The sequence below is a fragment of the Somniosus microcephalus genome, chromosome 31, assembly GCF_052327205.1.
Source record: "Somniosus microcephalus isolate GS21.2 chromosome 31, FLI_Smic_1.0, whole genome shotgun sequence".
In the NCBI taxonomy this organism is placed as follows: domain Eukaryota; kingdom Metazoa; phylum Chordata; class Chondrichthyes; order Squaliformes; family Somniosidae; genus Somniosus; species Somniosus microcephalus.
Genome location: NC_141017.1, coordinates 23,670,541 through 23,687,204, shown reverse-complemented (window position 1 = coordinate 23,687,204; position 16,664 = coordinate 23,670,541). Strand labels below are relative to the sequence as shown.

At 48.5% G+C, this 16,664-nt stretch overlaps 2 protein-coding genes across 3 annotated transcripts in view; one reads left to right on the top strand and one right to left on the bottom strand.

The window, feature by feature from the left end:
* Positions 1-15,968, top strand: part of LOC147097644 (podocan-like protein 1) — a 38,967-nt gene extending 22,999 nt beyond the window's left edge. For both annotated transcript variants that reach the window (XM_085971631.1, XM_085971630.1), the window contains exons 6-10: positions 4,559-4,715; positions 8,024-8,139; positions 9,853-10,510; positions 12,886-13,034; positions 14,913-15,968. In XM_085971631.1, coding sequence (XP_085827757.1) covers positions 4,559-4,715; positions 8,024-8,139; positions 9,853-10,510; positions 12,886-13,034; positions 14,913-15,123 — 1,291 coding nt within the window. In that variant the 3' untranslated portion in view covers positions 15,124-15,968. The remainder of the gene's footprint in view (positions 1-4,558; positions 4,716-8,023; positions 8,140-9,852; positions 10,511-12,885; positions 13,035-14,912) is intronic.
* Positions 4,709-16,664, bottom strand: part of LOC147097643 (coiled-coil and C2 domain-containing protein 1A-like) — a 140,447-nt gene continuing 128,491 nt past the window's right edge. Inside the window, exon 30 of the transcript XR_015074320.1 lies at positions 4,709-5,003. The gene's annotated coding sequence lies outside the window, so the exon portion shown is untranslated. The remainder of the gene's footprint in view (positions 5,004-16,664) is intronic.

Below are 16,664 nucleotides of genomic sequence, written 5' to 3'. Positions count from 1 at the left end.
ATTTGGACAGGTTGGGTGATTGGGCAGAAGCATGGCAGATGCAATATAATGTGGATAAATGTGAGGTTATCCACTTGGTGTCAAAAACAAGAAGGCAGATTATTATCTGAATGGCAATAGATTGGGAGAAGGAGAAGTACAACGAGACCTGGGTGTCCTTGTGCACCAGTCGCTGAAGGTAAGCATGCAGGTGCAGCAGGTGGTTAAGAAGGCAAATGGTATGTTGGTCTTCGTAGAGAGAGGGTTTGAGTACAGGAACAAGGATGTCTTGCTGCAGTTGTACAGGGCCTTGGTGAGACCACATCTTGAGTATTGTGTGCAGCTTTGGTCGCCTTATCTGAGGAAGGCTGTTCTTGCCATGGAAGGAGTGCAGCGAAGATTCACCAGGCTGATACCTGGGATGGCAGGAATGACGTATGAGGAGAGATTGTGTCGATTGGGCTTGTACTCGCTGGAGTTTAGAAGAATGAGAGGGGATCTCATTGAAACTTATAAAATTCTAACAGGACTAGACAGACTAGATGCGGGAAGGATGTTCCCGATGGTCGGGGAGTCCAGAACCAGGGGTCACAGTCTAAGGATAAGGGGTAAGCCATTTAGGACAGAAATGAGGAGGAATTTCTTCACCCAGAGAGTGGTGAACCTGTGGAATTCTCTACCACAGAAGGCAGTTGAGGCCAATTCATTAAATATATTCAAGAAGGAGTTGGATATATTTCTTAAGGCTAAAGGGATCAAGGGATATGGGGAGAAGCCAGGGACAGGGTACTGAATTTGGATGATCAGCCATGATCGCATTGAATGGCGGAGCAGGCTCGAGGGGCCGAATGGCCTACTCCTGCTCCTATCTTCTATGTTTCTATGCTTCTGACATCACCCCTGAGCGGCCTGGCTCTAATGTTAAGGTTCTGTCCCCTTGTTCTGGGCTTCCCCACCAGAGGAAATAGTTCCTCTCTATCGACCCGATCAACTCCTATAATCAACTTAAACACCTCAATTAGATCACCTCTTAATCTTCTACATGCAAGGGAAGACAAGCCTAGTCTATGCAACCCATCCTCATAATTGAACCCTTTCAGCCCCGGTATCATTCACACACCAGCTTCATCCATCCATACGGCTAGATAACCGAATGGCTCCTCCGCCGCAAGCCCCCACCTATCGGTATTGGGCTCTGCGGTACTGTGATTGTGGCCCTCACCCAGTCTATAGTCAGTCGAGCACCGGGACAGTAGGTGGGACAACGCGGCCAACTTACACCCAACGTGCGCTGTATGCAAAGGGTTCGGAAGCATCAAAGAACTGACTGCCCGGCACGGGGCAAGGGAAATACTCGACTGGTTGGACAAGTTACACAAACATCTCCTTCAACAAACACCTTGCGCTAGTATACGGCCTTTAACATTGCAAAAAACATCCCAAAGTGTTTAACAAAATTCGCAGGTGGAATATATGCTGAGCAGAGGGGAGGGAACCAAAGGCAAGGTTGAACAGGTAGGTTTTGGAGAGGCTTTTGATGATGTGGAGAGAGTTAGCAAGGGGGAGGGTGTTTAGGGAGGGAGTCTGAGTGAAGGGGCGTGATGGCTGACAGCTCTGTTACCATAGAGTCATAACGTCGTGTCATAACGGCACAGGAGGCCGCCATTCGGCTCATCCAGTCTGTGCCGGCTCTCCGCAGAGCAATCCAGTCAGTCCCATTCCCCCGCTCTATCCCCGTAGCCCTGCAAGTTTATTTCCCTCAAGTGCCTATCCAGTCTCCCCTTGAAAACATTGAGTGTCTCCGCTTCCACCACTTCCGTCGGCAGCGAGTTCCAGGTCCTCATCACTCGCTGCGTAAAAAACTTTTCCTCACATCCCCCCTGTATCTATTGCCCAGAACCTTAAATCTGTGTCCCCTAGTCCTTGTACCATCAACTAGTGGGAACAGCCTTTCCCTGTCTAGCCTATCCAAACACGTCATAATCTTGTACACCTCTATCAAATCACCCCGCAACCTCCTTTGCTCTAATGAAAACAAATCCAGCTTCTCCAACCTGTTCTTGTAGCTAAGATCCCCCATCCCCAGAACCATTCTGGTAAATCTCCTCTGCACCCTCTCAAGGGCCTTCACATCCTTCCTAAAGTGTGGTGACCAGAACTGGACGCAATACTCCAGTTGTGGCCTAACCAGCGTTCAGCATAACTTCTCTACTTCTGTACTCAATCCCTCTGTTTATGAAGCCCAAGATCTCATATGCTTTGTTAACCATTCTCTCAATATGTCCTGCCACCTTCAGGGACCTATGCACATTAACTCGCAGGACCTTCTGTCCCTGCACACACTTTAAAACTGTGCCATTAAGTGTATATTGCCCCTCCCTGTTCCTTCTGCCAAAATGCATCACCTCACACTTCTCTGTATTAAATTCCATCTGCCACTTGTCTGCCCATTCTGCTGGCCTTTCTGCCCATTCTGCTAGCCTTTCTACATCCTGTTGCAGTCGATTGGTATCATCAATGCTGGAGTGGAGAGTGGGGAATGTCCAAAGTGAGAAGAGCTGGAATGGAGGACTGGAGGAGGTTGCAGAGACAGCACAAGGCAAGGCCATGGAGGGGGTCTGTAAATGAGGCGGTGAGTGGAGCACAGTGTGGGGCAGGATTTGGGAGCAGTCTTTTGGATGAGTTGTAATTTATGTGAGCTGAAGCAACTGAAGGGATTGTTGGGGAAATCAGGCCTCGAGATGGTGAAAAGGTGGACGAGGGTTTCAGTAGCTGTGAGAGGATGAGGTAAGGGCAGATGGTGGGTGATATGGAGGTGAAAATAGGTTAATAAACATTAACAAACTACTTAAACCCTCAGCATGCTTCAGCCTAAGTCAGAAGGTTGCGGGTCCAAGTCCCATTCCAGAACTTGAATATATAATGTTGAATGGTACTTCGGTGCAGTACTGAGGGAGTGCTGCTTCATTAGAGATGCCAGATTAGGTATTAAATGGAGGCGCCGCCTGTCAGTTCATGTGAACGTAAATGATTCCACTGCACTATTTGAAGAAGAGCAGGGAGACCCCCATGTGTCCTGACCAATATTCCTCCAACACCATCAAGAACAGATTAACTGTGCACTTACCTCATTTGCTGTTTGTAGGACCTTCCTCAATACAAACTGGCTGTTGCATTTGCCCATATAACCATATAATTGGATATGAAGCACTTTAGGATATCCTGAGGACATGAAAAGTGCTCCCTAAATAAAAGTTTGTGGGGTTGTTCTCCTTAGAGCAAAAAAGGTTAAGGTAAGACTTAATAGAGGTGTTCAAAATTATGAAGGGTTTTGGTAGAGTGAATAAGGAGAAACAGTGGCAGGAGGGTTGATAACCAGAGGACACAGATTGAACTTAATTGGCAAAAGAACCAGAGGCGAGACGAGGAAACATTTTTTTTCCGTAGCGAGTTGCTGGGATCTGAAACACGCTGCCTGAAAGGGCGGTGGAAACAGATTCAATAATAACTTTCAAAAGGCAATTGGATAAATGCTTGAAAGGGAAACATTTGCAGGACTGTGGGGAAAGAGCAGGGGGGGAGTGAAGAATAGAATGGTTACAGCACGGAAGAAGGCGGCCATTCGGCCCGTCGAGCCCGTGCCGACTCTCGGCTAGTCCCCCTCCCCCGCCCTTTCCCCGTAGCCCTGCAAATTGTTTTCCTTCAGATACTTATCCAACTCCCTTTTGAAAGGTAAGATTGAGTCTGCCTCCACCGCCCTGCCACCTTCAACGATTTGTGCACACATACCCCCAGGTCTCTCTTCGTGCACCCCCCTTTAGGATTGTGCCCTTTAATTTATATGTCCTCTCCCCATTTTTTGTGCCAATTTAACACTGTTCTGCATTAAATTTCATCTGCCACGTGTGATTAATGGGAGAGCTCTTTCAAAGAGCCGGCACAGGCACAATGGGCCGAATGGCCTCCTTCTGCGCTGTATCATTCTGTGATCCGATGATTGTGCTCTGTTTCACACCAGCATTTACAACGAGGCTGATCTATCTGAGATACAGCTCCCTACTGGATAGACACATGGGAGCCATTTGATTTACACTCACTGCCCACTGCTCAAATACAAAGGATATCTCAAATGCTGAGAAAGAAGGGAAACACTGCCATTGAACAGCAGAATTTTTAGCAATGGGGAAAGGTCTTTCAGTCCCACGAGCCGGATGTCAACTCCACCGACCCGTCCGCTCATCATATCCTTCAAACCCATCACCCCCCCTAGTTGCCTCACGACCCTTTTGTACTACATTTCACTACAGCAAGCTACGGTAACTGATGTAAGAAAACTACTAGGCACTTGGTCTAAGCGTTAAACAAAGCTTTAATCAACTGTTTTACAATATGGAGGTCTAGTTGTGTCCTTCACTAGTTCCTGTTAAGAATGTCCTGCGCAAGCTGGGCCCGTGCCCGAGTATTTATACTCTCCCTGGACAGCGCCACCCGTAGGCCGCTCAGTATTATTTCATAAGTCTTTCTTTCATGAATGACTGATTCATGTCAGTAACCATGGGTGTGTGCTGTTTCTCAACAGGTCTATATATCTTCACAACAACAAGCTGACAAACGCAGGCCTCCCCAAGGCCATGTTCAGCGGCTCCGACATGGTCAATATTTTAATTCTATCCAACAATAATCTAACCCGCGTCCCAGAGAATCTACCACCTCTGCTCATTCAGCTGCATTTACAGGTAGGTGGCAAAGTGTCAGTTAACTACACACACACGCGCCCACACCCAGTGTAACGTGTATCTGCTTTCATCACATGTCCTGGACCATGCTGCACAACTGCAGCTGAAATCTCCCCAGGGACATTTGGTTAATGACTTGCTGTGTCGGAACGTCAACCTTATTCCAAGGATGTCAGCTCCGTTCTTGGCTCATGGATTCCCTCCGTCTAAACCCTCAGAGGCCATGTCCCGCCCGATTCGAAGTTTTTCCAGCTTTTAGCGTGATTTCATCTGAGGTATCAAAGGGTTCTGCAGTAACGACAGGGTTTTCAGAAAGAGAGAAAAAGAGAGAAAGAGAGAGCTGTTAGCAGAGCACTGTGTTTCCCATGGAACCCAGCTATTAGGATTCTTCAATGGCACACCAAACTGTTCTTCAGTAGTGAACACAGACCCAGCTCACACGGGCCTCTGTTGGAACATAAGAAATAGGAGCAGGAGTCGGCCATTCGGCCCTTCGAGCCTGCTCCGCCATTCAATGAGATCCTGGCTGATCTTCTGCCTCAACTCCATTCAGCGGCCCTATCCCTTGATGCCCTTACTAGTCAGAAATCTATCGACTTCTGTTTTGAATATACTCAATGACTGAGCCTCCACAGCCCTCTGGGGTAGAGAATTCCAAAGATTCACCACCTTCTGTGCGAAGAGATATCTTCTCATCTCAGTCCTGAATGTCCTACCCTTTATCCTGAGGCTGTGGCCCCTGGTTCTAGACTCCCCAGCCAAGGGAAACATTCTCCCAGCAGTATATTGAACACAGACCCAGCTCACACAGGCCCCTGTTCAGTATATTGAACACAGACCCAGCTCACACAGGCCCCTGTTCAGTATATTGAACACAGACCCAGCTCATACAGGCCTCTGTTCAGTAGTAAACACAGACCCAGCTCACACAGGCCACTGTTCAGTATATTGAACACAGACCCAGCTCATACAGGCCCCTGTTCAGTATATTGAACACAGACCCAGCTCACACAGGCCTCTGTTCAGTATATTGAACACAGACCCAGCTCACACAGGCCCATGTTCAATATATTGAACACACACCCAGCTCACACAGGCCTCTGTTCAGTATATTGAACACAGACCCAGCTCATACAGGCCCCTGTTCAGTATATTGAACACAGACCCAGCTCACACAGGCCCCTGTTCAGTATATTGAACACAGACCCAGCTCACACAGGCCTCTGTTCAGTATATTGAACACAGACCCAGCTTGTACAGGCCCCTGTTCAGTATATTGAACACAGACCCAGCTCACACAGGCCCCTGTTCAGTATATTGAACACAGACCCAGCTCATACAGGCCTCTGTTCAGTAGTAAACACAGACCCAGCTCACACAGGCCACTGTTCAGTATATTGAACACAGACCCAGCTCATACAGGCCCCTGTTCAGTATATTGAACACAGACCCAGCTCACACAGGCCTCTGTTCAGTATATTGAACACAGACCCAGCTTGTACAGGCCCCTGTTCAGTATATTGAACACAGACCCAGCTCACACAGGCCCCTGTTCAGTATATTGAACAGACCCAGCTCATACAGGCCTCTGTTCAGTATATTGAACACAGACCCAGCTCACACAGGCCTCTGTTCAGTAGTAAACACAGACCCAGCTCACACAGGCCACTGTTCAGTATATTGAACACAGACCCAGCTCACACAGGCCTCTGTTCAGTATATTGAACACAGACCCAGCTCACACAGGCCCATGTTCAATATATTGAACACAGACCCAGCTCATACAGGCCCCTGTTCAGTATATTGAACACAGACCCAGCTCACACAGGCCTCTGTTCAGTATATTGAACACAGACCCAGCTTGTACAGGCCCCTGTTCAGTATATTGAACACAGACCCAGCTCACACAGGCCCGTTCAGTATATTGAACACAGACCCAGCTCACACAGGCCCCTGTTCAGTAGTGAACACAGACCCAGCTCACACAGGCCCCTGTTCAGTAGTGAACACAGAGCCAGCTCACACAGGCCTCTGTTCAGTATATTGAACACAGACCCAGCTCGTACAGGCCCCTGTTCAGTATATTGAACACAGACCCAGCTCACACAGGCCTCTGTTCAGTATATTGAACACAGACCCAGCTCACACAGGCCTCTGTTCAGTATATTGAACACAGACCCAGCTCACACAGGCCTCTGTTCAGTATATTGAACACAGACCCAGCTTGTACAGGCCCCTGTTCAGTATATTGAACACAGACCCAGCTCACACAGGCCTCTGTTCAGTATATTGAACACAGGCCCAGCTCACACAGGCCTCTGTTCAGTATATTGAACACAGACCCAGCTCACACAGGCCCCTGTTCAGTATATTGAACACACACCCAGCTCACACAGGCCCCTGTTCAGTATATTGAACACAGACCCAGCTCACACAGGCCCCTGTTCAGTAGTGAACACAGACCCAGCTCACACAGGCCTCTGTTCAGTAGTGAACACAGACCCAGCTCACACAGGCCTCTGTTCAGTATATTGAACACAGACCCAGCTCATACAGGCCTCTGTTCAGTAGTAAACACAGACCCAGCTCACACAGGCCACTGTTCAGTATATTGAACACAGACCCAGCTCATACAGGCCTCTGTTCAGTATATTGAACACAGACCCAGCTCGTACAGGCCCCTGTTCAGTATATTGAACACAGACCCAGCTCACACAGGCCCCTGTTCAGTAGTGAACACAGACCCAGCTCACACAGGCCCCTGTTCAATATATTGAACACACACCCAGCTCACATAGGCCTCTGTTCAGTATATTGAACACAGACCCAGCTCACACCGGCCCCTGTTCAGTATATTGAACACAGACCCAGCTCACACAGGCCTCTGTTCAGTATATTGAACACAGACCCAGCTCACACAGGCCCCTGTTCAGTATATTGAACACAGACCCAGCTCACACAGGCCCCTGTTCAGTATACTGAACACAGACCCAGCTCACACATGCCCCTGTTCAGTAGTGAACACAGACCCAGCTCACACAGGCCCCTGTTCAGTACATTGAACACAGACCCAGCTCGTACAGGCCTCTGTTCAGGCTGCTTTACATACAGTGGACAATTATATTCGTTGAGAAAACTAAGTGAAGGGCCAAGGTCCAAATTGGCCGACACTGCCAAGAGTAAGAGGGAAGACGAGATCCATCAGGGGGTGGTGATTCGGTGATGCTAAGCTAGTACATTGGAGGGGAGGAAGGCTCTCAAAGTTCGAATGATTTGGGTTTTTTTTTGTGTGTGTTTCTCTATAACAGAACAACAGAATCTCAAAGATTCCCAAAGGCGCCTTCAGTAATTTGCAGCAACTTCGAGAACTCTACCTGCAATGCAACAGCCTGTCCAATGCGGGTATTGATTCACAAACCTTCAGGTGAGCCATGCAAAGCAATGCAACATTCACCAGAGAGTGAAGGCACCGAGACCCTGCAGACACAACCAGCTCTATCCAATGGGCAGTTAGTTGCCTTGGATCAGGAGCCATGAGCTGCACCAATTGCAGGAGGGTTTATTGGGATCCTGGTTCCTAACGGCCCATAAGCGGGTGACATTGTAAAATATCCCCCCAGCAGTAAATTAGTTCAAGATTTCTGTGATATTCAGGACACTGGCTCCATCAAACAGGATGAAGGCCGCGTGTCAATGATCGGGAATCAGAGGGACAGGGATGGCACGAGGGGGAGGAGGAGGCTGACATTGCACCTCGATCATTGTGTAAATCTAATGGGCTGAATGGACTTCTTGTCCTTTTAGGTTTTTTACTGGTTATAAGATTGTTGTTCACCGTCTTCCGGCTGAGACATTAAACCAAGGCCCCATCTGCCCCCTCAGGTGGACGTAAAAGATATCATGGCACTATTCGAAGAACTGGGGAGTGCTACCAGCACAGAAACAGGCCATTCAGCCCAACAGGTCTACACTGGTGTTTATGCTCCACATGAGCCTCCTCCCAGCCTACTTCATCTAACCCCATCTTCGATTCCTTTCTCCCTCATGTGCTTATCTAGCTTCCCTTTAAATGCATCGATACTATTTGCCTCAACCACTCCCTGTGGTAGCGAGCTCCCCATTCTCACCACTCTCTGGGTAAAGAAGCTTCTCCTGAATTCCCTATTGGATTTATTAGTGACTGTCTTCTATTGATGGCCCCTAGTTCTGGTCTCACCTGCAAGTGGAAACATCTTCTCTACATCTACCTTATCAAACCCTTTCATAATCTTATCAGGTCACCCCCTCAGCCTTCTCTTTTCTCTGTTCAATCTTTCCTGATAGGTATAACCTCTCGCTTCTGGTATCATTCTAGTAAATCCTTTTTGCACCGTCACCAGTGCCTCTATATCCTTTTCATAATATGGGGACCAGAACTGTTCACTGTACACCAAGTGAGGTCTAACCAATGTTCTATACAAGTTTAACATAACTTATCTGCTTTTCAACTCTATTCCTCTAGAAATGAACCCCAGTGCATTGTTTGCTTTTTTAATGGTCTTATTAACCTGCATCGCTACTTGTAGTGATCTGTGTATCTGTAGCCTCAGATCCCTCTGTTCCTCTACCCCATTTAGACACTTACTTTCCAAGGAGTATGTAGCCTCCTTAGTCTTCCTACCAAAATGTACCACCTCACACTTAACGATATTGAAGTTCATTTGCCAACTGCACACCCATTCTCTAAGTTTATTAATGTCTTCCTGTATTTTGTTGCAGTCCTCCTCTGTAATAACTATACCCCCACCGATCCCTGTGGAACACCACTTCCCACCCTTTGCCAGTCTGAGTAGCTACCTTTAACCTCTACTCTGTTTTCTGTTCTGTAGCCAGCTTGCTATCCATTCTGCTTCACACGTTCTGACCTTAGTCATGAGTCTACCTTATCGAAGGCCTTTTGAAAACCCAAATATATTACATCTACTACATTACCCTTATCTACCCTTTCTGTTATTTCTTCAAAGAATTCAATAAGGTTGGTCAAGCCTGACTTTCCCCTTTTGAAATCCATGCTGACCACTCTATTATATTTTCGGTTTCTTGATGTTTTTCTGTTACATCTTTGAGTAAGGATCCCATTATCTTTCCCACCTGACAGTAAAATGAAAGGGATGGAGTACCTGGATTTGTCCAGCAACAACCTGGCGAAGATACCCGAAGGGCTGCCCCCAAACATTGTCGTTCTGCAGCTGGGGAAAAACCGCATCACCTCGATCTCCAAGCACAGCATCAACAGGATCCGGAACCTGGAATACCTGCTGCTTCAAAATAACAGGATCACCGCGGGCGGAATCCACAAGGACGCTTTTGGGAAGCTGCGAAAGTTGCACACGCTTCACATCTTCAACAACCCGCTGGGCAAGGTGCCGGCCGGCCTCCCCCGGCGCATCAGCTCACTCATGCTGCTCCACAACGCCGTCGAGCAGATCGCCGTCAACGACTTTGTCTCCACCTACTACCTGACCGAGCTCAACTTAAGCTACAACAAGCTTTACAGCGCCCGCATCCACAGGCTGGCCTTCCGCAAGCTCCGCCAGCTGGAGGCGCTCGACCTGTCCGGCAACAACCTGACCCTGCTCCCCAGCGGCCTCCCGCCCAGTCTGGAGGTGCTGAAGATACAGCATAGCCAAGTCAATCGACTCTCTGCCGAGGTGCTGCTCAACATGAAGGCTCTGAAGGAGCTGCGTCTGAGTCACAACAAGCTCACCATCGGCAAGATAGCACCCGGCACATGGGGGGAAGTGCCCAATCTTAAGGTTGGTAAAGAAACTGTGAAAGAAGAAAAAAAGAAAAAAATACTTGCATTTCATTTCTATAGCGCCTTTCGCAACCTCAGGACGTCCCAATGTGCTTTACAGCCAATGAAGTACTTTTGAAATGTACTTGCTGTTGTAATGTGTCACCCTGGTGGGGAAATTAGAACTCGGGGGCACAGTTTCAGAATAAAGGGTCGCCCTTTTAGAACTGAGATGAGGAGGAATTTCTTCTCTCAGAGGGTCGTAAATCTGTGGAATTCTCTACCCCAGAGAGCCGTGGAGGCTGGGTCATTGAATATATTTAAGGTGGAGATGGGACAGATTTTTGCAAGATAAGGGAGTGAAGGGTTATGGGGAGTGGGCGGGGAAGTGGCTTTGAGCCCAAGATCAGCCATGATCTTATTGAATGGCGGAGCAGGCTCGAGGGGCCAAGTGGCCTATTCCTGCTCCTATTTCTTATGTAAGAAACACATTTGAGCAAGATCCCACAAACAGCAATGTGATGACGACCAGATAATCTGGTTTAGTGATGTTGGTTGAAGGATAAATGTTGATCAGGACAACGGGGAGAACTCCCCTGCTCTTCGCAATAGTACTGTGGGATCTTTTACCACTCGAGAGGTTACAGAGAGGCTTCTAGTATGAGCCCGGCACAATTGGCAACCAACCTTTCACTTCACCTGCCTCCTTTCGTATCCTTGCTGCTCCATGTCCCTCTGGGCCTGCCTGTCCGTGGGGTGTTGACCGAGCTGGGACCCAGTGCTGTTCCATATCCTATTCTTGCTCTGCAGCAACACAAGGTCAGGGAACACTATTAGGAGGCAGGGTCTTCAGCAGAGAGCTGGTTTTTGTTTTCTCAATTGAGAAATCTGAGTTGAATCGGCAAGGCCCAGACTGCTGGACACTACCAAGGTAGAAAACAGTGGGAGAGGAGATGAGGTACGTCAACAAGTATGGATGACAAACTTGGTTTTAAAAGCCTGCAGAATGTAGGTAGAAGGGAAGACAGGAGATACTAGGACAGATGACCAAAAGCTTGGTCAAAGAGGTAGGTTTTAAAGGAGTATCTTAAAAGGAGGAGACGAGTTAAGAGAGGCGGAGAGATTTAGGGAAGGAATTCCAAAGCTTAGACTCTAGACAGCTGAAGGCACGGCCGCCAACGGTGGAGCGATTAAAATCGGGGATGGCAAGAGGCCAGAATTGGAGGAGCGCAGAGACCTCGGAGGGTTGTAGGGCTGGAGGAGGTTATAGAGATAGGGAGGGGTGAGGCCCTGGAGGGATTTGAAAACAAGGATGAGAATCTTAAAATTGAGGTGTTGCCGGACCGGGAGCCAATGTGGGTCCCATAGATGGTTTTGAAACTCTGTTGACTGACGCAGACTCGATGGGCTGAATGGCCTCCTTCTGTACTGTATATTCTATGAGGAGGTCCACACTTGAGGTCCTGGGAATGAATGAGTTAGAGTAGGTGTTGTACAGTAGTCTTGGTTTCAACACAGTTGGACATTTAACGGCATTACCATTGCTGAATCCTCCATCAACATCCTGGGGGTCACCATTGACCAGAAATTTAACTGGACCAGCCACATAAATACTGTGGCAACAAGAGCAGGTCAGAGGCTGGGTATTCTGCGGTGAGTGTCTCACCTCCTGACTCCCCAAAGCCTTTCCACCATCTACAAGGCACAAGTCAGGAGTGTGATGGAATACTCTCCACTTGCCTGGATGAGTGCAGCTCCAGCAACACTCAAGAAGCTCGACACCATCCGGCACAAAGCAGTCCGCTTGATTGGCACCCCATCCACCACCTTAAACATTCACTCCCTCCACCACCGGCGTACAGTGGCTGCAGTGTGTACCATCTACAAGATGCACTGCAGCAACTCACCAAGGCTTCTTCGGCAGCACCTCCCAAACCCGCGACTTTCACCGCCTAGGACAAGGGCAGCAGGTGCATGGGAACACCACCACCTCCAAGTTCCCCTCCAAGTCACACATCATCCTGACTTAGAAGTATATCGGCCGATCCTTCATCGTCGCTGGGTCAAAATCCTGGAACTCCCTCCCTAACAGCACTGTGGGAGCACCTTCACCACACGGACTGTAGCGGTTCAAGAAGGCGGCTCACCACCACCTTCTCAAGGGCAACTAGGGATGGGCAATAAATGCTGGCCTTACCAGCGACGCCCACATCCCATGAACGAATAAAAAAAAAGTTAGGAGTGTTAAGTGTGGTTGAAAGGAAAGACAAGTGTTTGAGATGAAATAAAAGACTCGGTATTTTAAAGGCCACTTTAGCAATCGAGTAGGTGTGCAATATTTAACATTAGATGCAAGATGTGACCGATCTGTTCTTTTTGCTTTAATACTTTTAGTTGTTGGACCTGGGATATAACGATTTGTCCTACGTGCCTCCGGATCTCCCCGAGTCCCTGGAGTACATTTACCTGCAGAATAACCGCATTTCAACAATCACCTCAGATTCCTTCATCTCCGTATCAAACATTAAAGTGATAGTCCTGAGGTAAGTGGCAGGTGCTAGCCCACAGCTTTGGATGGGGCACCTTTAGCGATCCAACGCTTACCATTCAGGGAAACCTCTGCAATAGCCCAGATGTTCTTGCGGTGATGCATGTCCACGGTGGAGATGGCAGCAGTCCGGCTTTCAACTGGTATAGATATAGACGGGTTGGTCAGGTGGGCAGAACAGTGACAAATGGAATTTAACCCTGAAAAGTGGGAGGTGATGCATTTTGGGAGGACTAACAAGGCAAGGGAATACACAATGAATGGTAGGACCCTAGGAAGGACAGAGGATCAGAGAGACCTTGGTGTGCATGTACATAGATCCCTGAAGGCAGCAGGACAGGTAGATAAGGTGGTTAAAAAGGCATATGGGATACTTGCCTTCATTAGCCGAGGCATAAAATATAAGAGCAGGGAGGTTATGATGGAGCTGTACAAAACGCTAGTTAGGCCACAGCTGGAATACTGTGTGCAGTTCTTATCACCACACTATAGGAAGGATGTGATTGCATTGGAGAGGGTGCAGAGGAGATTCACCAGGATGTTACCTGGGCTGGAGCGCTTCAGCTATGAAGAGAGACTGGGCAGGCTGGGGTTGTTTTCCTTGGAGCAGAGAAGGCTGAGGGAGGACCTGAGTGAGGTGTACAAAATTATGAGGGGCATAGATAGGGTAGATAGAAAGGAACTTTCCCCCTTAGTAGAGGGTTCAATAACCAGGGGGCATTGTTTCAAGGTAAGGGGCAGGAGGTTGAGTGGGGATTTGAGGAAACATTTTTTCACCCAGAGGGTGGTTGGAATCTGGAACTCACTGCCTGAAAGGGTGGTAGAGGCAGGAACCCTCACAACATTCAAGAAGCAGTTAGATGAACACTTGAAATGCCATAGCATACAAGGCTATGGACCAAGAGCTGGAAAATGGGATTAGAATAGACAGGGCTTGATGGCCAGCGTGGACATGATGGGCCGAAGGGCCTCTTTCTGTGTTGTATAACTCTATGACTCTATAATGGGAGCTCGCCTGTGACTCCTGCTTTCATCAGGAAAGAGAAAAGCCCAAAGTTAGTCAGGAAACTGGGCATTCAAAAGCCCTGGCTGGGAGCTTAGTGGGGGATTTAGGGCCTAGAAACTAGGCCGGCTAACACTCGTTTTGCCCCAAAATAGTGGGCAGGAAGCGGCGTACAGTTCCGCCTATAAGTGCGTCACCTGTCATATTGGGCAAGGACAAACAAGAGGCATTCTTTACCCACGCCCGAAGCCGGCGTTAGGCCCCTTATTTGCGTATGGAGAGAGCCGACCTCCTGCTTGAGGTGCCCACTCCAACATTCGTTTGCCCCGAGGCAGTCAGTGCCACCGCTCCTGATCACCACCCCACCCGGCCCCGAGATGCCCGACTCCCGATCTCTCAGCAGTACAATACAATACAATACAAATCGCTTTATTGGCATGATAAGGTACATCTTATGTTGCCAAAGCATCAAAATACATTTATGGTTGAACACATAAACGCGGTTCCATTCATACAGTGTATAAACAGGTATATCCCTGAGTTTATAAATATATTTTCGCCTTGTTTATATATACTCTTGTCTTAGTTTACTGTACCCTCCACTCTTTGCCGGGGGGGTGGGGGGTCTGTAGTGCCGCGCCAGTCTATGACAATGAGGTCCAAGGCTCAATATCAGAGGCTCCTGGGACCTCATCAATCTGCCACAGGTTATTTACCCCGCGCCCCCAAAAAGTGGGCTCCCCCAAATTTCCAGGCCTAGGAGTGGAGACCTACCCCCCCCCCCCGCACATTGCCATCACGGTCTTGGCGCTCTGGCACGACAACGTTTTCTACATCTGACCTCTCGTCTCTGCTCGGCTTATTCCACAGGTCAAACAGGCTGACCGCCGCCCGTGTAGGGGAGGAGTCCTTCAGGGGCCTGCAATACCTGCAGGTGCTGGATCTGACCAGCAATCCCGAGTACATCAGCGTCCTTCCGTACAGCACCACGCGGGCCGGCAACAGCACAGCGGAAACCCAAAGGACGACCCCAACCAACCAGCGGAGCCGAGAAACACAGAGACTGCCTACCACTGGCTAGAAAACCCAGTAACACAGCCACCGACCACCAAATAAAGAGCAGCTTAACGCAGAGATTATCTATAACTAACCAGTCAGATACAATCCATTGACTGAACAGCTGAAGGAATCACACTGCAGGGAACAGTCATAACCAATGAGGAACACCACAATCTACTTACTGGAGACTAGATCAGCATCTGTCTTTATATATTAATATATATGCTTTCCTCTAATGGTCAGATCCAGTAAAATGAAATCAAAGGATTCGAATGGCAAACTGTTCAACTATTAGTGTAAAATTAATTTAATCTCTTTAGGTAATTGATCTGTACACATACTATTCCTCCAGCAACACCCAGATAGACCATGTTGTTCGGCAGCTTCCTAATTGTACGGTTAAATACAGCGTAACCTCTCGAGGGAGGTGCCGTACTTATCCCTCCCACCTCAGTGCTGCTCGAGTTGCTGACTCTTGCTGGGGTGCACCATGGCTTCTACACAAGAGCACACTGCAGCGCCTTGGCAGGCAATTCAACTCGGAGGAACATCACACTGACTGGGGCGAGGCAAATTCCACGAGGGATTTACCTTTCAACCTGCCTCTTCGCTTTCAAACGTTCCTGTTCCTCCCCAGAGTCCAGGGCCACGGTTTCTAATCCCCATTTCTTCTCTTTCTCGGGTCTCTCGCTGGTATTGTTGAAACATGCACAGGGACATGTTCAAAGGGGTTGGTTCCAATTTCTAATGAAATTCAATAAGAGAAACCCATTTTGTGACCGTTTTTGCAACTGATTTGGCTGAATGTCATTATGTACATAAATATATTGAATCTAATATAAATAAACGCTTGCTACAAGTACAATATTAGCGGCTCTATCGTTTGTGATTTCAATTTCTATTGATAGCCATCCTCAAGTTCGTTGTGGTTCAACTTTCATTGACCAAAGACTTCCATTTCTAGAACCCCTTCTTCTTCTTAGGCATTCCCTCGGAACCGAGGATGACTTGCTTCCACATTAAAAATGAGTTCTCGGGTGACTGATGAGTCCAATGTGGGACAGGTGGGGCAGACGGTGGTTGAAGGGGTGGGTGGGGTGCTTGGGTTGACGTGCGCTCCTTGCGCTTGGCTTCCGCTTGCTCCCAGCGAAGAGACTCGAGGTGTTCGGCGCCGTCCCGGATGCTTCTCCTCCACTTTGTGTGGTCTTGGGCCAGGGATTCCCAGGTGTCGGTGGGGATGTTGCACTTTTTCCAAGGAGGCTTTGAAGCGTTTCCTCGGCCCACCTGGGGCTCTCTTGCCGTGTCGGAGCTCCGAGTAGAGCGCTTGTTTTGGGGGTCTCATATGGGGCATGCGGACAATGTGACTTGTCCATCGGAGCTGATCGAGCGTGGTCAAAGCTTCGATGCTGGGGATGTTGGCCTGAGTAAGAACACTGACGTTGGTGCGCCTATCCTGCCAATAGAACCCCTTATCGCATTGCTTACAGACACCCCAAAGCACTTCACATGCAATGAATTACTTTGGTGAGCAGCAGTGGTTGGTATTACATAGAGAAACTCAGG